The sequence below is a fragment of the Liolophura sinensis genome, chromosome 1 (genome assembly GCF_032854445.1).
Source record: "Liolophura sinensis isolate JHLJ2023 chromosome 1, CUHK_Ljap_v2, whole genome shotgun sequence".
Taxonomy (NCBI): Eukaryota; Metazoa; Mollusca; class Polyplacophora; order Chitonida; family Chitonidae; genus Liolophura; species Liolophura sinensis.
The window spans coordinates 73,250,843-73,273,171 of record NC_088295.1 but is presented as its reverse complement, the minus strand read 5'-3'; the positions used below and the strand labels follow the sequence as shown (position 1 = coordinate 73,273,171).

General features: G+C 39.2%; 3 protein-coding genes across 3 annotated transcripts in view; 1 reads left to right on the top strand and 2 right to left on the bottom strand.

The window, feature by feature from the left end:
• Window positions 1–7,135: 7,135 nt before the first annotated feature.
• Window positions 7,136–9,240, bottom strand: LOC135462121 (uncharacterized). The gene is made up of 4 exons (XM_064739484.1): window positions 8,673–9,240; window positions 8,326–8,554; window positions 7,565–8,106; window positions 7,136–7,338 (listed from the first exon to the last, which is right to left on the bottom strand). Exons 1-4 carry the CDS (start codon window positions 8,862–8,864, stop codon window positions 7,309–7,311), a joined length of 993 nt encoding a protein of 330 aa, XP_064595554.1. The 5' UTR covers window positions 8,865–9,240; the 3' UTR covers window positions 7,136–7,308.
• A 5,585-nt stretch (window positions 9,241–14,825) lies between these two features.
• Window positions 14,826–20,521, bottom strand: LOC135461498 (uncharacterized protein NKAPD1-like). Its single transcript, XM_064738627.1, has 5 exons — window positions 20,414–20,521; window positions 19,671–19,783; window positions 19,156–19,361; window positions 17,626–17,739; window positions 14,826–16,028 (listed from the first exon to the last, which is right to left on the bottom strand). The coding sequence occupies exons 1-5, from the start codon at window positions 20,421–20,423 to the stop codon at window positions 15,671–15,673; spliced, it is 801 nt and encodes a 266-aa protein (XP_064594697.1). The 5' UTR covers window positions 20,424–20,521; the 3' UTR covers window positions 14,826–15,670.
• A 619-nt stretch (window positions 20,522–21,140) lies between these two features.
• The window catches only part of LOC135463882 (PIH1 domain-containing protein 2-like), a 5,210-nt gene continuing 4,021 nt past the window's right edge, over window positions 21,141–22,329 (top strand). Inside the window, 1 exon segment of the mRNA XM_064741346.1 lies at window positions 21,141–21,197. The gene's annotated coding sequence lies outside the window, so the exon portion shown is untranslated.

Below are 22,329 nucleotides of genomic sequence, written 5' to 3'. Positions count from 1 at the left end.
CTATATAAGACCTATGAAAGCAGGTCAAACGGAGAGAACAGAGGACGGAGAAAGGAGAATTATTGAGAGCCTGGATGCTTTTGCTGTGTATTACTTTAGTAGGCCATTTGTGCTGAATTTTGGTGTCTCTATAGCCTCTGGCTTTGTTATATCCTATCTCCACCGAGCACTTGTTCAGTCTGAACTTGTATGTTTAATTTGTGCTCTTGTATACACTGTGCCTATTAGTACACGGACCCTGTCTGTGGAATTTGTGTATATTTCGTCATACACTCAGTTATACTGTGGATTTTCCCTGTTGTGAATTTGCCTCTGAGCATTTATGCCTGTATGGTATATATATTGTGGAATATATGCGTCCGTTTGGACTTGACACCGTAAGTACTTTAGTATTTGTATAGATGCTGCTATCCTTTCTTGTTAAACTTAAGTACTTTAGTATTTGTATAAGTCTTATTATCTGTTCTTGTTAAGCTAATAAATTGTTGTAAAATAAAATCTGCTGGTTTTGGTTACTTTTTTGTGCGGCTAAACTGTCGTGTATTTCGAACAAGCCATCTCTTTATAATACAGACAGTTTGGGTCGTAACAAAGCGAAATCAGCCAAGAAAAATGTCAAACCCAAGAGACAGAAAAGAAGTAAACAGAAAGTAGCAAGCCAAAACAACCACACCCGGCGCGAGGATGAAAGAAATGTTGGAGATGGAAAAATGGCCAATAAGGCTATTATATACGTGAGAAACTTCCCCAGAGCACACAAAATCGGCCTAAGAGAGAAGTGGGGAGAAAGAGAAGAGGGGAATACAACCGGCCTTTAAGAAAAATAAACATACAAAAACTTATTCTACTACTAGAAATTAAATTACTGCGGGAAAGATGAACTCCGTTATTTGAAGAACTGTGCACAAGCGAATCTTTGTCCCTTCTCAAGGACGCCGAACGATGCAGTGATAAAGATGGAATTTGAATTGCTGAAGTCAGTCTTATTGTAGTTAGCGTGCGATATTGAATCTAACAAACGTGTTCAGTCAGGAAAACATTATGGCTCTTGAGGCTACATATATCTGAGATCTGGAGTCAATTCCACAAAGCCACTGACTTAAGAAAAAATTTGAAATGCGATCTTAAAGCTTAAGAAATCAAAATATTGTCCAACTCATCAAATATTATCTTAAAGACAAATGTGCCCAAACTTCAACTTCTAGAACCAAAAACTAATCATTGCGAAGGGGTTATAAATTTTGACTTAAGTCAGAAAAGGCTTTGCAAAATCGGCCCCTGTTTCATTCTGCGCAGCTTAGCTTGATCAAATACGGATCTGTATACTATTCCATACACTAACCCGGAACTCGGTCTATCGAGAATGCTATACTCAACATGTCAAAGATGTACGCTGTAAAACAGGTGTCCTTTAATCCTTCAGCAACTCTGACTTCGTGTCACCTACTTATTAGTGAATAATAAAGACCATAATTAACGCAAATCTACCCGGTACACATTGACACAAATGAATCTTTGCTAACCGCCATTTTCGAATCGAGTTAATCGCATTGAATACCATCCGAAAAAATAAAGTGGTGGAATGTTTGAAATGAAACCAAGATATTGTAGGCTACAAAATTAAAAGGGCAAATAACAAATGACTTAAGAGTCTTAAATTTAATTTTTGTTTAAATAAATGAACTGTAAGCAACAATTGCGAGAAAGTGTTGTCTTAATTTTGGGAAGATCTGCCGAGTCCACCATAGAGAAATGAAGTCACGTTAAAATGGCGAAAATGGCGGTTTGAGATGATCGGATACTGTGTAAGCGGATGACACATTTGTGTGAAATGCTGCCCTACGGTTTTCATTTAATAAAACATGCTAGATGTTGTAATAGAAAATGTTGACAGGACTACTCAATGTGGGATATGAAAAATACAGATTTATTAGGACAACGTGGTACAATGGTGAGAAAGTTTGGCCTCGTACGATGGTAGAAATGTAAGCAGAATAATAAAAATCGGACAGAGTAATCATACAGGAATCATGGTGCTATTCCGACAAAATCGTCAAAATGGTGAATCTTTGCACGTCATATTTCCATGGAGAGCTAGATGTGCCCTCCGTTCTTTTTTAACCAACAGGTAGTCGGATTCATCGCACACCCATTTGGTGGCATCTTGGCTACAAAGAAAACCAAAGTCAGAATATGTAATTTCACTTGGTCCGTTATTTTATTTTTAATAACCTTGTCTTTATACATTGATCAAACTTCACAAATACTGAAGTTCACTCAAAATTTTAAGGATATTTGTCATTTCACAGTATCCAATGAACAAAGGATCCAGAAAACAGTTATCGGAAACCGGCATATACATGAAGTCAAACTGGCTCATCGCGTCACTCACCTTGGGTTGGTCTGTGTGGCTGCTGTGTCGTTTGCTCCTTCGATCACTGACTGACTTTGTCATTGTTGTCATGTCAACATCTCCAGTGGAATTTCTACGGTCGGCTTTCCTTCGCCTCCTCCTCCTCACGGTTGTCCAGTAACCCCCCGGCCAAGTGTTGTCACCCTCTGGTCCAGTCATCCTTCCCCCTGCATGAATGGGTGTCTTGGGTTCATGAGATTTGTCAGCAACCTTCTTCTTTCTCTTTTTTCTCTTTACCTTGCCCAGTTTCTTGGATAGATTACGCTCTGTGGTCGTGGCATAAGTTTCGGGCTCTGCTTCTCTACTAACTCTCTGCATGTTATCAGTTTCTTTCTTTTTCGTAGCGGCAACTGTGATTTTTTTCTTTTTTTCCTTCGCCCTGTTTATTTCACCTGCGGATAACGTGATCTGGCTCGGATCTCGATTTCTCTTCTTGGCCTTTTTGCGCCTCCGGCGTCTCTTGCGTCCTGCTACACAGAGGGTAGGTCTTCCTCCTGGACAGTTAAGTTTTCTCCAGAGGATACGAAGGCCTGTTAACGTACATGTACAGAGACAGATTAACAAAGTAGGCCTACCATTAAGACGTCACAAAAAACACAACTGAAGTACTGAATAACATCGAAATGGCCTTTTTAAGAATCACTTGATACGAGAAATATAAACTTCATGGAAAATATCGTTTAATGTTAAACCAAACTAAGATTTGAAACAAAAATGTTTTCGAAATGACGTCGTTTGTTTCACTGACCATGTTCTAAGCGTTTCCTTCTGCACAAGTGATCCCGGATTAGGAGGGACAATATCAACACCCAGACATCAATCAGGAGGCCAACATCAGACGGGAGAGCCGAAGGAGAGAATTCCATCTCCGGTGTCTTGGGGGTGGAGATTTCTGTGCTTGTGATTGGAAGCTGTTCACGTCTGTTTAGATTCCATATTCTGTCCTTAGACATGTTGAACCACGTTGTCATAAACATCTACAGGGCAGAAAACAAAACAACGATACTGCAACATTGACTCAATTAACAATCAAATAAATGAAAGGCGAGTAGATAAACAGTTTGTGAAAAAGCTGGATGTGGGGGAATATCTTACTTGGACATCGACCTTGACTGGAGAACTATCGTCTTGTTTCTCGTGCCAGTCTAATTCTTCGGGATTTTGTAGTATCCATACAAATGGTCCGTCCTGCTGTCTGATTAAATGTGGTGGCTGGAGTACTAAGGATGTGAATGGAAACTGGCCTCTGAAATTAAAGAACAGCCAAATATTTGTGAGGGAGCACATCTAACCATCAGTTTCTATTCGTCCTTTTTGACATGGCGCTGATAGAGATAAACGGTTATATTTTGGATCTGTAGAGATGTAGTGGGTAATGGTGGTCTTAGCTGATGGGTATGGAAGCATACAAGATTTTTTTCACATGTACACACGAAAGACTTTTCCAGACGAGAAAAACTCTTTTAGACCTTCGAACGGGTAGGACTTAAAACATTTACACTAAGTTAATTCATTTTATTTGTAAGAGATATACCACAATAATTCCACGTGTATGATCTCACAGGTTATATTACATGGCACATACCTTTAAAGCATGATTTTTGGTAAAAGCAAAAAATCTGTGATGCAGGATACTGATATATATTTGTAAATGTTAGACCTTTGTACGTTTAAAGGCTTATACGAAATCATTCCATTAATTGCATTTGAAAGATGTGTGATTTAGAAGTATTACCACGTGTGTGACTTCATGCAGTAATATTATACTACGCACGTATAATTTTGTAGTAATATCACGTAATACATACTGATACTGTGAGGTGTTTCTGTCATCCCATTGAAACAAGGCAGGATCCAGACTGACGGATGTCGGGGAGTCGGCTGGTCCCCAAGCGCTGAGGATCAGCCATAATGTGCTGACGCAGATAATGTTAGCATACATTATCTGTAGGGTGTGGTTACTTCATAACCAAACTTTGGTGGCACCAAACACAGGGGCGCAGTGAGAATATATCAGTGAAGTCTCGATGTAATACACGGCTGTAAGTCATGTCACAACGTACATGTAACTAACAACAGTAATATCGCTAAAGCATTATGACGTCACAGTCTGTGACGTAGTTGTGATAAATCAAAATTCCGAAACGGGACAAATGGCGTCATTATATTCTACTGAAGCGTCACGCTGAGAGCGTCATAGTGAGCAGACATAAAGGAAACTCTTGGACGCAATATATTTGACGTTGCATAACAAAACACTTATAACGTCTTAGTCTACGTTGACAAACACGGAACATGATTTCACAGTTGCTGTCCTCGTCATATACGCTAGGGGTGGTTCCACTTCGCTAATAAAATAGCGAGAATAAAATGTCAGAACGTCTGTTTTCATCATAATTTGACAGCTGACATTTTCTAACGACAAAGGCAAAATGATTGGTGAGGCAGTTAAGTTAAACGGTGAAATATTTACCATTATCGACACCATGTGGCCAAAAGGCACGTATCCTGTGTATGAAATATAAAAAAGTGGCATGAAGCAACAAGTATCTAGGAACTATATCTGGATAAGCGCGACATGGGCAACGGCCATAAGTTTTTACAGCGTCCCCCCCCCCCCCCCCCACCCTCCAAACGCGGCGGATTGCGGGCATTACAAGCAAGCGATGGGAGTGAACAGCTTGTGCTCGATGACGGCAGACATCTCCCATGATGCAGGACTCCGTCGGCGATACACAAACCACTGTCTCCGTGTCACTGCAGCCACTGTTCTGGGCCATAGCGCGTTGGAATATATGTGATAATGTCCGTAACTGGCCACCAGAACGAGTTCACCCTGATGAGCTATATACAGGCAGAGGCCGTCTGAAGAACAAGGCCGCTTCTGTGAAAATCATAATGCTGCGGGAAAGTGGTAGGACAGAATCGAAATGTTCAAAGGTGAGACACGTAAAGTGTGTAGCTGGACGAAAGAGACGCATGTGGCCAAAAAAGGCCGAGAAGAGTATTAGAGACATGTGAGCTCAAACACCTTTGAGGACATAAGAAGAAAAAATGCAGGGCAATGTAAAGTGAAGAAAGGATGAAAGGAAAAGACAGATGAGAGCTAAAGTGGTTGACTTACCTGCTAATGAGATAAAAAGGCAGGAAGAGAGATAAAGAACAGCAATGAACGAAAAACAGAAAGTGAACTCCATTACCTGAAGAATGCTAATTGTGCACAAGCCATCTGAAATTTAAACTTTGGTGCAGGTTGCCGACAAATCTCAAGGATCGGAGACGCCCAGCGATGCAGTGATGAAGATGGAATTTGAAAATGCTGGATTAGTCTTGTTATAGTTGGAGTGCGGTATTGAATCTAATGAACGTGTAAAGTCAGGAAAACGTTATGGCTCTTGATGTTACATATATCTGAGATCTGGAGCCAATTCCACAAAGCCGTTATTGACTTTAATAAAAATTTGAAATACGATCTTAAAGCTTAAGAAATCAAAATATTGTCCACCTCATCAAATATGATCTCGGTCTATCGAGAATGCCATCCTCAACATGTCAAAGATGTACGCTGTAAAACAGGTGTCCATTTAATCCTTCACAACTCTGACTTCGTGTCACCTACTTATCAGTGAATAATAAAGACCATAATTAACGCAAATCTACCCGGTACACATTGACACAACTGAATCTTTGCTAACCGCCATTTTCGAATCGAGTTATTCGCATTAAGCACCATCCGAAAAAATAAAGTGGTGGAATGTTTGGATTGAGACCAAGATATTGTAGGCTACAAAATTAAAAGGGCAAATGACACATGGCTTAAGAGTCTTAAATTTAATTTTGTTTAAATAATGGAGTGTAAGCAACAATTGCGAGAAAGTGTTGTCTTAAATTTGTGAAGATCTGCCGAGTTCACCACATAGAAATGAAGTCATATGAAATGGCGAAAATGGCGGTTTGAGATGATCGGATACTGTATAAGCGGATGACACATTTGTGTGAAATGCTGGCCTACGGTCTTCATCTTCTCCTAGGTAAGGAGGGGATCTGAATTCAAAATGGCAATAAGATCACGAGAGTTTTGATCCAGTGCAGATTTGACACTCTGCAGAGGCCAATGGCGATGACAAGACCGTGGTGCACGTTAGTGAACCTTTAACCATTTAGGTGAGGAATTCTGGGAATGTATTTCGTAATTAATGCCTCGATCTAAAAAACCGGTATCAAGAAAGTTTCAACAATGTAATATACACCAACAAATTCATGTAAGTAAAACAGCCAGGCCATTGCTGCACTAAATATAATCTGTTAATTTTAACAGAGCGTCTGTTATCTGAGTATAATGTTGGAATGTATTCTTTTCCTGTTACCTAATACTGTGTCCTACTTAAAATATAATACCCGGTTAGTCTGAAACAATTTTGATGATGAATTAATAGGACATGTGTCCTATATATAAAAGAAAAATCTGCTGCAATAGCAGAATACACTCTAGCATCACTCAGATCAGAGGTTTTATGTTCAGTTGAACATCTTATTCCTTTTTTTTTAAAGCAGCGCGTCATTTATCATATAGTGCTGGTGTCCGTGAGACAATAAACATCATAAAACATGCTAGATGTTTCGATAGAAAATGTTGACAGGACTACTCAATGTAAGATATGAAAAATACAGATTTATTAGGATAACATGGTACAATGGTGAGAAAGTTTGGTCTCGTATGAAGGTAGAAATGTAAGCAGAATAATAGAAATCGGAGGGAGTAATCATACAGGAATCATGGTGCTTTTCATATCCATTATATTAAAAAGCCCGTCAAAATGGTGACACTTTAGAGAGCTATGTCATATTTCCATGGAGAGCTAGATGTGCCCATCGCTCTTTAAACGTAATCGGATTCATCGTACACCGGTTTGGTGGCATCTTGGCTACAAAGAAAACCAAAGTCAGAATATGTAATTTCACTTGGTCCGTTATTTTATTTTTTTAATAGCCTTGTCTTTATACATTGATCAAACTTCACAAATACTGAAGTTCACTTAAAATTTTAAGGATATTTGTCATTTCACAGTATCCAATGAACAAAGGATCCAGAAAACAGTTATCGGTAGCCGGCATATATATGAAGTCAAACTGGCTCATCGCGTCACTCACCTTGGGTTGGTCTGTGTGGCTGCTGTGTCGTTTGCTCCTTCGATCACTGACTGACTTTGTCATTGTTGTCATGTCAACATCTCCAGTGGAATTTCTACGGTCGGCTTTCCTTCGCCTCCTCCTCCTCACGGTTGTCCAGTCACCCCCCGGCCAAGTGTTGTCACCCTCTGGTCCAGTCATCCTTCCCCCTGCATGAATGGGTGTCTTGGGTTCATGAGATTTGTCAGCAACCTTCTTCTTTCTCTTTACCTTGCCCAGTTTCTTGGGTAGATTACGCACTATGGTCGTGGCATAAGTTTCGGGCTCTGCTTCTCTACTAACTCTCTGCATGTTATCAGTTTCTTTCTTTTTCGTAGCGGCAACTGTGATTTTTTTCTTTTTTTCCTTCGCCCTGTTTATTTCACCTGCGGATAACGTGATTTGGCTCGGATCTCGATTTGTCTTCTTGGCCTTTTTGCGCCTCCGGCGTCTCTTGCGTCCTGCTACACAGAGGGTAGGTCTTCCTCCTGGACAGTTAAGTTTTCTCCAGAGGATACGAAGGCCTGTTAACGTACATGTACAGAGACAGATTAACAAAGTAGGCCTACCATTAAGACGTCACAAAAAAACACAACTGAAGTACTGAACAACATCGAAATGGCCTTTTTATGAAACACCTGATACGAGAAATATACACTTTATAGAAAATATCGTTTAATGTTAAACCAAACTAAGATTTGAAACAAAAATGTTTTCGAAATGACGTCGTTTGTTTCACTGACCATGTTCTAAGCGTTTCCTTCTGCACAAGTGATCCTGGATTAGGAGGGACAATATCAACACCCAGACATCAATCAGGAGGCCAGCATCGGACAGGGGAGCAGAAGGAGAGAATTCCATCTCCGGTGTCTTGGGGGTGGAGATTTCTGTGCTTGTTATTGGAAGCTGTTCACGTCTGTTTAGATTCCATATTCTGTCCTCAGACATGTTGAACCACGTTGTCATAAACATCTACAGGGCAGAAAACAAAACAACGATACTGCAACATTGACTCAATTAACAATCAAATAAATGAAAGGCGAGTAGATAAACAGTTTGTGAAAAAGCTGGATGTGGGGGAATATCTTACTTGGACATCGACCTTGACTGGAGAACTATCGTCTTGTTTCTCGTGCCAGTCTAATTCTTCGGGATTTTGTAGTATCCATACAAATGGTCCGTCCTGCTGTCTGATTAAATGTGGTGGCTGGAGTACTAAGGATGTGAATGGAAACTGGCCTCTGAAATTAAAGAACAGCCAAATATTTGTGAGGGAGCACATCTAACCATCAGTTTCTATTCGTCCTTTTTGACACGGCGCTGATAGACATAAACGGTTATATTTTGGATCTGTAGAGATGTAGTGGGTGATGGTGGTCTTAGCTGATGGGTATGGAAGCATGCAAGATTTTTTTCTACATGTAAAAACGAAAGACTTTTCAAGCCGACAAACTCTGAAAATGTTAGGCCTTGTTATGGGTAGGACTGTAAAGACTTACACTAGGTTAATTCATTTTATTTGAAAGAGATATATCACAATAATTCCACGTGTATGATCTCACAGGTTATATTACATGGCACATACTATTAAAGCATGATTTTTGGTAAAAGCCAAATATCTGTGATGCAGGATACTGATATATATTTGTAAATGTTAGACCTTTGTACGTTTAAAGGCTTATACGAAATCATTCCATTAATTGCATTTGAAAGATGTGTGATTTAGAAGTATTACCACGTGTGTGACTTCATGCAGTAATATTATACTACGCACGTATAATTTTACAGTAATGTCACGTGATACATACTGATACTGTGAGGTGTTTCTGTCATTCCAATGAAACAAGGCAGGATCCAGACTGACGGATGTCGGGGAGTCGGCCGGTCCCCAAGCGCTGAGGATCAGCCATAATGTGCTGACGCAGATAATGTTAGCATACATTATCTGTAGGGTGTGGTAAGTTCATAACCAAACTTTGGTGGCACCAAACACAGGGGCGCGGCGGAAACTCTTATATCAGTGAAGTCTCGATGTAATACACGGCTGTAAGTCATGTCACAACGTACATGTAACTAACAACAGTAATATCGCTGAAGCATTATGACGTCACAGTCTGTGACGTAGTTGTGATAAATCAGAACCCCGAAACGGGAGAAATGACGTCATCATATTCTACTGAAGCGTCACACTGAGACGTCATAGTGAGCAGACATTAATGAAGCCGTAGAACGCAACATATCTGACGTTGTGTGACAAAAGACTTATGACGCCATAGTTTCCATTGGCATCAATGGACTGTGAGTTGGTTCAAGTAAAAGGACATTCTAGGAAACCTCCAAAACCTTTAACACTGAAGGCAATGGTTAGGGAAGTGTGTTAAAACTGATAATCTATATACAGACGCCTGGGTGGTTCCATTTCGCTAATAAAATATGGAGGCTGGGTTATGCTGTCAGAACGTCTGTTTTCTTTAAAATTCGACAGCTCACATTTTCCGAGGACAAAGGCAAAATTAAATTTACATACAACTGGTCAAGCAGTTAAGCTTAAAGGTGAAATATTTACCATCACCATGTGGCCAAAAGCCACGTATCCCGTTTATGAAAAAACACCATCAAACAAGCATCTAGGTACTATATCTGGATTAGCGCAGCATGGGCACCGGCGATGAGCTTTTTCAACGTCCTCTTACTAGTAACCCCTCCAAAAGCGACGGATTGCTGGTATTACAAGCAAGCGATGGGAGTGAACAGCTTGCGCTCGATGATGGCAGACATCTCCCGTGATGCAGGATTCCGTCGGCGATACACAAACCACCGTGGTGTTCAGTACGCCTGGCTCCATAACTACCGTCACACAGACACTGTGTGACTTGAGTTGAAAAAGTTGCATGTAGGCCCGAGTCTGACGAAATGGGCTCCACACGGTCATCAAATTATCGACACCTCCACAATATCAGGAAGTACCTTTCATTTAAGGTTCAACTGAATTTACAAGTTCCTCCATGAAATAAATCGTTCACTTCTGACATTTTTTTTAATAGTTCGACTCCATTTCCTTAAAATTCCTCTGTCGGCGAAGAACTGTTATGTTCGAATTTCGACCTCGAACTGACATGGAGAGGTGCTGCGGGAAGTGTGCATTTATTGGTCAATAACAGTCACGTGCCTCGGTCTAAATGGATGAATTATTTCCCACCCATTCCATTGGCATGGCCGTGTCCAAAACATAACAATACAACTTAGACCGTTATATATTAACAAAATGGAGAGATTGGTTGTTTTCGGTGTTATTCCCGCCTCTCCCCTAATGGCCCCATTATCTCATAATGGTATGAAGTCGAGTGTTGAAGCCATTTCTTGACTAGCGTCACGTAAATGAATTATTCTTTGGTACCAGCACCATATTAGGTAAAAATAAACATATGTTTTTCTCCAGTATTGTATGGAGAGAATGCCTGTCTCTATCTATCTTTCGAAAAGTGAGATTTGGAAAAGACCTCCCCGAAGAGCATATCAATGGTCATGTGATAAAAACGTGTAATATATGGATGTCATACATACGCGTCTTGATGCTGATAATGTAAAGACTTAATCAGAGGCTGTCCGACCACAAACTTACAAGTGCTTTTGTAGAATGATCACAGAGACTTCAACCGATTGTACATGCAATGGTTAAACTTTCCTTTCATTTTCTATGCCCCACAGGAGGCTTATACATCAAAACACACTGAAAATTACACAGAAGCACACTGCATGATCGAGGATGACAAAAAAATTCAGAGCTGGATACGATTTATGGGGAAAGGCAATGCTTTTATTTGCCATTTTTGTACAAAAAAAACATCATAAAAACATAAGAAGGGCCTCCGTGGCCATAGTAGATAGCAAGACAGCGCGGCGCAATGACCCAGGAGCCTCTCACCAGTGCAGTGGCTGTGAGTACAAGTCCAGCTCATGCTGGCTTCCTCTCTGGCTGTACCTGGGAATGTCTGGCAGGAACCTGTAGATAGTCTCAGGTTTTCCCCGGGCTGTGTTCGGTTTCCTCTCGCCTAAATGCTGGCCGCCGTTGTATAAATGTAATATTCTTAAATACAGCGTAAAAGATCAACCAAGTAACTAAATGAATTAATACAAACATAACAGGGATTTATTTCAGTTTTAGAGTACATGGACATGAACTCTAACCTATCCATTGCTATTGCCCGAAAGCCATATGCTGACGACGATTTGACAGGCTGTGACCAAAAATACATACTTCTGAATGTTCTTGAAGCCTACATCTGGACGTTACAACAGGCAGGCATATCCGGCATATAGGTGTTTTCAAATTTTAGTCATGCTAAAGAAGATGAATTTAAATATGTTCCTGTATTTGACTGGTGTTTTACGCCATTCTTAAGAACATTTCAATTATGGTAGGAGGAAATCGGGCAAAGCCCCGGGAAAATCCACGACCATCCACAAGTTGCTGACAGACCTTCCCACGTACAACCAAAGAGGAAGCCAGCATGAGCCAGACTCACAGCGACCGCTGTGGTGGGAGGTCCCTCGGTCACCGTGCTAGGTTGTACCACCATAACCACTGGGTCATGAAAGTGAAATTGAACGCTACCCCCCAAGATTATAGGAATTATACAATGACCATAAATGTTTGTCTGCACTTGTTGAGAAAAAAAGCTTGAGAAATGTTGTAAAAGTAACTGCTAAAAAGCCGCTTTTCCGCCCGTTGTCTTTGTTTAACATATTTCTGATATATTTCAGCATTTCCGTTCTTATTTATTTGACAACCAAACAATTCTGAGTGCGGAGAAGATGGCAGACATAATCGGAGACAGCAAATCAGCAGAGAGCCTGTGTCGAGAGGAAAAAAATGATGGAGGCGAAAGCGAACCCAAGAAGAATGTTTTAGAAAATCACAGTGCGGTGAAGAAGGAAAACCTCCATATGGCATAAGGGATTAAAACAGCTAAGTCTTTAAGAGGAAAGGCAAAACCCAGAGATATAAAAACACCAAGACAGAGAGTAGGCGAAAACAACCAAACTCTGCGTGAGGATTAAAGACATGTCAGGGGCAAAAAGAAGTCAAATGGGCTATTATATATGAATAGATCTCAGGAGCAAAAGACCAGCTTGGGAGAAAAGTTGAGAGAAAGGGAGGCAGAAGGGCATACAACATTATAGGTCATTCCGCTACACAATATGGAAAATTAACAGGTTCAGGGCAGGAAATATGCTAAAAATGTAGGTCTAATGACTGGTCAATACATGAACAATGAGGTGACAAGATAAGGGAAGTGTTAACCCGTCAGAGAAACATTGTCAAGAGCAAACATGCAAGCGACCATGACAAAGAAGGCCTTGGGGAAAATATACAGAAAAACAGGGGAAATAAATATGTTGTGAACAGAATCAGAGAGAGATAGGAGCCTAAGCAGACTGGGGGAAAACAAGGCAGGAAAAGAGAAAACCAAGAAGGGCAGAAAAAAATGAAGTGAAAGACTAACATTACAAACGTTATCTAAACTGTTCGCCTATAATCAGACGGAGTAAATGAACTAAAGACAAAGACAATGATGTGAGAGATATACGACTAACACAAGTCAATAAGACTCTTTGCAAAAGGCTAAAGTCGAATCTTATGAATGGGAGACACCCAACGGTGCAGTGAGGGAGTCTGAAGATGCTTAAGTCAACGAGAAAAAAGGAGAGTGGACATAACACTGGACAATGGGGCGTATGAGACCTTCCATGCTATGGACATACATATCATGGAAAAAGCAATGCTGAACACGCATAATATCATTTCACTCGACCAAACACTCATAGAGTCGTACAAGGGAAATGTTAGAGACATACATCTCGCTGGTCGACATGTACCACAGGGAACCAGAGGGCGCAAACTACCAAATGCACAAGGCAACGATAAATGCTATCAGGCGAGCACGACAAAGAAAATGTTCAGGGAAGAACAGCCAAAACACACGAATCTACCCGAATTTCTGACGAAGCTGATATCCACTACCAGCCAGGGAGTGTGCTATACCTAATCCAATGCTAGTCTCTACAGAGCTACGGCCATTGTTTAATCTACGAATCGCAACGGTGCTGCTGCGAAGAGGAGGGCCAGAAATGTTCAGAGAAAATACCCGAGTAATGTGAGTAGATGGATGAAAGAGACGAATGAGGTGAAAAAGGATACGGAGATTATACAAGGAGACCAAGGAGATGCGAGCCAAACCACGTTAGCAGACACAGAGATATATACAAGGGAGAGAAATTGGGTTCATGCCTCGTAGAAAGACATATCACTAGCGGAAAAGACATCGATGACATGAAAAAGTTTAATAGAGGTTACAGCCACTGAAACTCTTAACACGACAACACAGGGTAAAATGTCCCCTCCGATGAAAATCTGATGTCAATCCAAACTTGCTAATCGCCATATTGGATAATGGACGATAAGAAACTATTGTGAAAACATCAGATCATCTTTATTTTAGGAAGAGGATCCTAGTCCACCGTGGCAACAGAGCCACGCCATTTCGTGGTTTGCAAACCTCGGATGCTATCAGAGTGGATGCCTTGGCTACATTTATCTTAAATGTGACGTCACGATCTCCATTATTCCTGCATAATAAGGTGGTCTGATTCACGGAAAACCTGTTTTCGTCGCGCACAGCTTTGACACTTTAAAGCCAGCTCAAGTAACGGGACCCAGCTCCAGGTTAGTGAATATAACGATTCAAAATAACGATCTGAACACGTTCTACCGATCTAAGAGCTCGAGGCCACACCAATATTGTGGAAGCAACGGGAATATAGATACAATGTGTGTTAGGATTAAAACAGAAATGATCTAGAATGTAAAGAGTAAAATTTGACACTAAAGGAAGAGCAAGCCAAAACACCGATTTATTTTTTTTTTTTTTTTTTTTTTTTTTTTGATTGGTGTTTTACGCCGTACTCAAGAATATTTCACTTATACGACGGCGGCCAGCATTATGGTGGGTGGAAACCGGGCAGAGCACGGGGGAAACCCACGACCATCCGCAGGTTGCTGGCAGACCTTCTCACGTACGGCCGCCAGCATGAGCTGGACTTGAACTCACAGCGACCGCATTGGTGAGAGACTCCTGGGTCATTACGACACCGATTTATGTATAGCCAACTAAGAGGGAGCAAGGTGTGGAACAAAAGGGAGGGTTGAGGCGATAAAAGGACAACACTACTTCCATGTACCATGGTCAAACAACGTGGAAAATAAAGCACAATATAAAACTTCTGACAATACAAAACTTAATCTTTCATTAGGAAATGAATGGATGAATGATTATCGCTGAATGCCACATCAAGAAATATTTATTTATTTATTTGATTGGTGTTTTATGCGGTACTCAAGAATAATTCACTTACACGACGGTTTTGATACACTGTAAAAATGTTTGAAATAATCACATCACGTGAATATATCAATAAAACAACAAGGAAGGATAACTCTGATTTTAATCTGAAAACGTCGCACGTATACAAGTTTCCTAAAATTCTCTAAATACAGCTTATATCCAAAGAACCCGATTTTTACCTCAATTTTGGGTGAACAGATTGAGATATGGAAGATCGAGCATCTCTATACATAAACTACATCCTACTGTGTCTTAAAATCTAGACGAATAACAGGCTTAATTTGAAAACCAGGGTATTCTGAATTTCTGATATAAAAAAGGACGGTGAAACAAATTTTATTACAAAAGTCATTATTTTATAAACAAAGGAAGAGTTTGGATAAAAACTTATACACCAACTTTGCATAGAATTCATCTGCCCTCTGAATACATAATGGAGCATGTCAAATTCAGATGCCACGTATTCTGCTAGATGTCTAAAATGGAACAGGAGTTAAGGATGCATGTTCCACCTGTTACAAGAAGAATATAAAAACAATCTACAAATATTTCCGTAATAAAATTGCATAAAAAGTCATACGAGTTGCAATAAAAAGATCATAATGGCAACCAACTTCACACTGACAGTATTTACTAATAATTAAAAACAAAAATTCTTTCATTTGGCAAGGTTAATGAGCTTTTAGTCTGACTCTGAGCTTGATGAGGTGGATTTACCAACATGAGATTCTGCGACATTGCGATCATAGCTTCGTCGCTTTGGGCGTTTAGTCCGGCAAAAGTCACTACCATTTTCACTGTGTGACACGTCAGCGTGTGCAGATTGTCTTTCGTGTTCATTTTTCCTGTTATCTTTCTCACCTTTTCTCTTGTGACGAGACTTTATCTTTCTGTCGTGTGAAAGTTTATGTGAGGATTTTTTCTTGTGCTCTTTCTGTCGTTTCCTCTTTTGACAAGACTTTTCATCATATTTGTGAGGACTAGAATCGGAGTTGCTCTCTTTTTCTGCATCATGCTTTGACTTCTTACGTTTCTTGGATCTGAAAGAACAATAATTATACAATAGAATTATTCCTATATTATTGTTGTGTTACTCATCAAGACATACAAGTAACTGCAAAAAAAAAAAAAAAAAGAAAAACATTTGGCAGCAAGGCTATCACTGAACTTGCCTGTAGGGGACACATTAATTGAAAAACTTCAGCTCTATACATAAATTACTGAAGTCATGAACTTGGTAATTGTTCATGGGAAGGTCTGTCAGCAACCTGCGAATGGTCGTGGGTTTCCCCCGGGCTGGTTTCCTCCCACCATAATGCTGGCCGCCGTCGCATAAGTGAAATACTCTTGAGTACGGCGTAAAACACCAATCAAATAAAATAATTAATAAATTTGGTAATTTACGGAAATTAATACGCACACTGAGCATCAGCGATGAAACATACACTTCCCCACTAATCACTGTGCTATATATGCATGTAAAACTTCAAGTCAATACATGCAGTACTGTCTGAGATACAACTCCAACATTTTGTTTAACATTGATTCTAATACAAAATACACGGTCAGGAATTCAGTAATATATGATATTTCATATACATACAACAACGATGAAACATCCACCTCATACTATTGTGCCCTTCTGCGTGCAAAACCTCAGCTTAATACATACAGTAATTTTAAAGACACCTTGTTTAAAATTGTTTTCCCTGTCATTGTATGCTGACGCCAGCGCTTAAGGTACAGCATAAGCTACGACCCCACTCCATAGAGGGTAGCTAAAAATTAGATTTGCTAGCAAGACAACCATAGAGCTCGCCTGTAGGTGACACATAAATGCAAAATTTCAGCTCAATACATGAAGTACTGAAGTCGTAATTTACAGTAAGTAATACGCACACATTGTCATTGTGTTATAAGTAAATATGCATGAAAAAATTCAGGTCAATACATGCAGTACTTTCTGAGACGCCACCCCTAACATTTTGTTTAACATTGCTTTCCCTGTTATTAGAGCTGATGTCGAAGCATGACATAAGTCGATCTAAAATTAAAAATAAACGAATAAAATAGAATATTCATTCAATTCTATTTAGCTTGTGTGCAACAAAAGCTTGTGAAATTCACTCCACACAACTTTTGAAAAATACATTAATTTTGTATTTATGGTAATCAACATAAACACAGGGAAGAAAGTTTAACATCACTTTTAATGTTATTAGGTGCTGACACAAATGCTTGGGATATGACATAAGCTATGCATGCAGATTGCACAGATGAATGAATAAAATAAGACATGCATCATCTTTCCTCATGGGCAAGCTTTCAACAAGAAAATCAAGTGAATGCACGGCTAAAGATAAAGATTACACTTTCAAGTCATGAAAAGGTACATGTAATTAACCCAAATGAACAAAAAATTCACCATAGAAACAAATATTAGTATTCACTAACACTACATAAAATATATTACTTATATGTATTAAAGTTTAATGGACATGCATGTATTGCAATGACACTAATTATAAACAAGAAGATGAAGACCTGGATGCACTCAATTCTGGGATGACTAAGGTCAAATATCTTCCCTTTGATCAAATTGGCCTATATATGGTAGAAAAGAACTCAGTTTCTCACTTCTTTTCTTTTTTTCGCTTCTTTTTCCTCTTCCGATTTTGCTCTTCTTCACTTTCAGATCTGTCCGATTTAAAATCATCTGGGTAGAGTTCCTTATAACCTCCGTGACCCCATCTGTAAACATCAACACACTGGCCAAGTCAAATGAGACAACAACATAATGAATGGGTGCTCAAAACTGTACTAAGATATACACTACTGGTAAATCTGTAATACCCTGAGTGAAAACAAGAATTTAAATTTTTACATGTTTATTGGAAAGACAAAAACACTTCCCAACAACCAGCCCCTGCTACTTCATGCACAGTAAAATACTACAAGTAATGAAAGAGTAGGGACATGGTAGACTTATTTATTTATTTATTTGATTCGTGTTTTACGTCGACCTCAAGAATATTTAAATTAAATGATTGCAGCCAGCATTATGGTGGGAGGAAACCTGGAAAATCTTATTTACATGTTAATTCAATAACTAAATATCATAATCTCAAACTGATGTGGTATAGTATATTCCTAAACAACACAGTATTTAGTTCTTAAAGCTGAATTACACGTAATTCCCAGTTATATTTAATAAACTTTTTTTTTTTTGATTGAGTTAATAATGTCTCTTGAGCTATCCTGAAACTTGAGTTCTGGACAGTGCTATTTAAGAGTGCTGTATATCAGGACAACTGCGCACATAATGTATAGGTCCACTGCCTAAAATCCACTAAGACGAAGTGGGACTGAGCAGTAATGACATTATTGTATATACATGTATAAACATGAACTTCAAATGAAATGGTTTTACACAGAATCAAGTGTAATCTATTTGTTAACATCTTTCTGGTATTGCAGTTGTAGCCTATTCATCTGACAAAGTAAGACTGTGTGTTGAACCAAATTTTTGGAAATTTTGCAACTTTCTGTTGTTGAGAATAACATTCTTCTTATTTCCAGCTCCCAGGAGCCTTCCATCTCAGATTAGTTACTTTTATGCAAACAATACTTTGACTGTGTCAGGGGTCATTTCAAAGAGTCACATTTATTTTAATTCAGGGGAGTTGTACACTATAAAATTTCACTTATCCTAATTTTTCAATGTTTTCGTATATATGAAATAGCAACTTCAATTGCAATTTATGCACATTTAACAATTGATTTTGGAGACAAAAGACCCATTGGATTAGCCAATTTCAGGGCTTCCCCAAAAGAGTAATTTTATCAGTCTACGCAGAATAATTTCTTCAAAATATGCCTGAATAAAAACCTTGAAAAAGGTTGGAGAATTACAGCATACAAGAATGAGTTTCCAGACTAAACCACCACTCTTCTCCAGGTACTTGAAACCTTCCACACTTAAACCACACCTTTACCAGCGATACTTGAATTTGACCAAAACCTCAATGACCAATCAGCAGAGACCAGTGCTATAGCTCAATAAGCCAGCATAACAACTTGCCTGGGCTTGAACTCAAGCTAAAGCCTTAAGTTTTAACCACGCAAATATTTTGCAACTTCACAGCCATTACAAAATGGATTACATACCTGTCAGGCTGTTGGCTCTCGAACTTCTCCAGTTCCCTCATCCAGTGTGTACTTCGTGGCTCCAAGTCATCCATGTGTGCTCGCCGGTTGTTACAGGAGCCAGAGTAATCTCCCTTGCCATAAGCAGACTGCTGGCTGTCTCTGTCATCATGCTGGTTTGCTGGTTCCATGTTTTTCTGTCGCCACATTTCATTTTCCTCCACAAGCTAATTAAAAATATTACACAGAAAGCCTTTTATAGTAGGCTTAGACAATTTTCTACCTTTCTGTTCAACAATACGAACATTCAACATATACTTTGCTCTGGTACATGTAGCATGTTTACTTTACACATGTATTCAGTACAATAAAATACATAATATTTCTGTTTCCTAAGAAACGTTGAAATGAAATGCAAATTATGTGTCCTACAGAAGAGCTATAATGAATCGCAAATTGTTTCCTACAGAAATGTTAAACTGACTACAGCAAAAGTTATGTTACGATCTTCCAAAACATTTGCTGGGTACACTTACCCTGTTGTGAGTGTCCGTATGTCTGATAATGTTGCGGAGAAGGGTTTTTCCTTCGGAAGGAAAACATTTTGGTACTGACTGACCTATTGCTTTGTAAAGGATACTCCAGATATCTGAAATAATAGAGGTTCATCCTATATAACCATGACATGATCACGTTTCAGATAAGATAGAGCCTACCACATGTAATAATTAAGAATTAATTACGAATGCATTTAAATACTCGAAACACAATAACATGCTATGTCACATCAAAGTCACCCGAAGTCAGGTCATACCAAAGAGCTGAAATAAAAAATTTTGATATTTGTAGTTTTCATATGTGTAGCCAAGCCTTCAGGTGAAAGCCCAATAAGCACCTTCTCAGATTTGTGATAGTACATTGTGGCTAGGTAAAGTGTCATGTCTGTTGTCTATAACACTGTGGTGCAAATGTATTGAAGACACATCACTGTGAAGTTACACATGAAAACTGTGGCATTCTACAATGACTGATGGGACACCACTGTGATATAAACATAAGGTTGAATCAGACATTACATTGTTACAAAAGAAAAAAATCATGTTCATAGAGGACTGTTTGCAATCTATGCAACTCAGCTGATGCGACCTAATCGATCAAATCTTATTGTCTGGTCAGAGGACCACAAACTGGAAATTTGTAACTTACAATGTAAGACTAGACCTGAGCTTTTTATCAGATTTACAAACAGACATATCATATGTTTTTAACTTCATGTTACCAGTACTCATTGTGGATTGTTGGGCATTCTAGTTTGCATCACGTTTGTAGTCTGATCACAGGATTTTATACATTCAACCCAAGTACGGACATTTACCGACACTGACAATTAGCCCATTTTTAAAACAGCACAGAGGGTCCCACTACAAGGGCCATATTCTGCCTCCATGGATAGAAGTGCACTCAGCGTAGCGTGCCAAAGATAGTTACTTCAATGCTTGTTAGTGAGTGTCGTCACAAAATTATAACTTCATTGCTTCAAGATCCAGTCGTAACTGATGCAATGGCCCTGTTTGACAGTTTTAATTCTTTGTTCGGGTAAACTTTATTTGTAAAACTGTATAGTAAACTCAGTTATCGCTAGCGTATACAAACCTGAACAGACAGCACTTTGGAAAACGGTGATTCACATGTACAAATTTAGGCCCTGTAAATGGAATATACACCGTGGCGCCATCTAGTGATTGTTGATCTCTATGCTGCTTGATCTGGCAACAATTCGATATTAATATTGTGAAATTTTTACCCATAAAACTAATTCATCAAGATTTCATGACCTGTTGTTATTTTGCAACAACCCTCTCTCGCAAAATTACTCTCCGTCGCGATTTAAAGGTTACAGGGCGGCAACTCATGTCAGAGGCCAATCTGGGAATGGTTTTAACCGGGGTATATTTTTAACGGAGGTACTGTTTGAGTTTACCATGGTAGCGAGCAACGAGTGACAATTTTTTTTTATTGAGTTAACAGTGAAAGACAGGAAAACATCGATTGTTGGAAGACAGGTAAATAAGGTTATTTTTTGATTCACACAAACCCAATTTAGGCTTTGTGTTTCGCATATTTTAAAAGCACGATAACTTGAATGAAACACAACAGCAGTTGTGTAAGTCTATGTTTTTGTGACGATATCTGGACCTCGAATGAACACTGCCATGTCTGTCATGTGCCCGTAGTGTGCTTCCACATTAATTCGAAAGAGCATGAACCACCTTGCAAGGTTCAAAATAAACTGAAATAAACACTGGCAGATAGCAGTGGATCGTTTGACTTAGTGACATATGTTACTGGTAGTGTGTCATGTAGGTATGTGTATTTAGATTCTGATGACATTACTGGGTCTTGGCCAGCATTATGGTGGGAGGAAACCGGGCAAAGCCTGGGGGAAACCCACAACCATCCGAAGGTCTGACGGCAACCAGGTCGTAGGTTTCCCTGGGGCTTTGCCTGGTTTCCTCCCACCATAATACTGGCCGCCGTCATATAAGTGAAATATTCTGGAGTACGGCTTAAAACACCAATCAAATAAATAAATGCTGGGTCATGAGATAAGCATACAGCAGTACATAGCTGTATGGTGCAGTCTTCCCCTGCCTAACCAGTTGTATAATTGAATATTAAAAACATATCAAAATGTCTGGCTGTCTATGACCATATGCAGTATTTGACGCCTTGGTGAGCATATAGGTCTACAACATATATCATGTAAGCCAAGTTTATGTTTACACTCTTACAGATTTATACCGGTGTTTATAATAATCAGTGGCTATAAATACCATAATATAATTAATACGGCTGGACTACACAGTCATATAGATTATGACTGACAATGTCGTAAATGTATTCTTAGAAAAGAATATTTTTCTCATGGTTTCATTTCTGCAGATTTGCTAGAATGTGTGTTGTGAATATAATAGATCACATTATAGTATTGTGTTCATTGTTATTGTGGTGATGACAGACATGAAAACTGTACCATGTAAGGATCATGTTCCATAACATTTTTCTATTAGCGCTTTAACAACTCTCTGTTAGTGCTAGTGGCACACCAGTGTCATTATTGTCACATGCCAGTATAACTTATATCTTTCATTCAAATCACTTCTATGCTATGTGAAGCTGCTGGAGAGTTTTAAG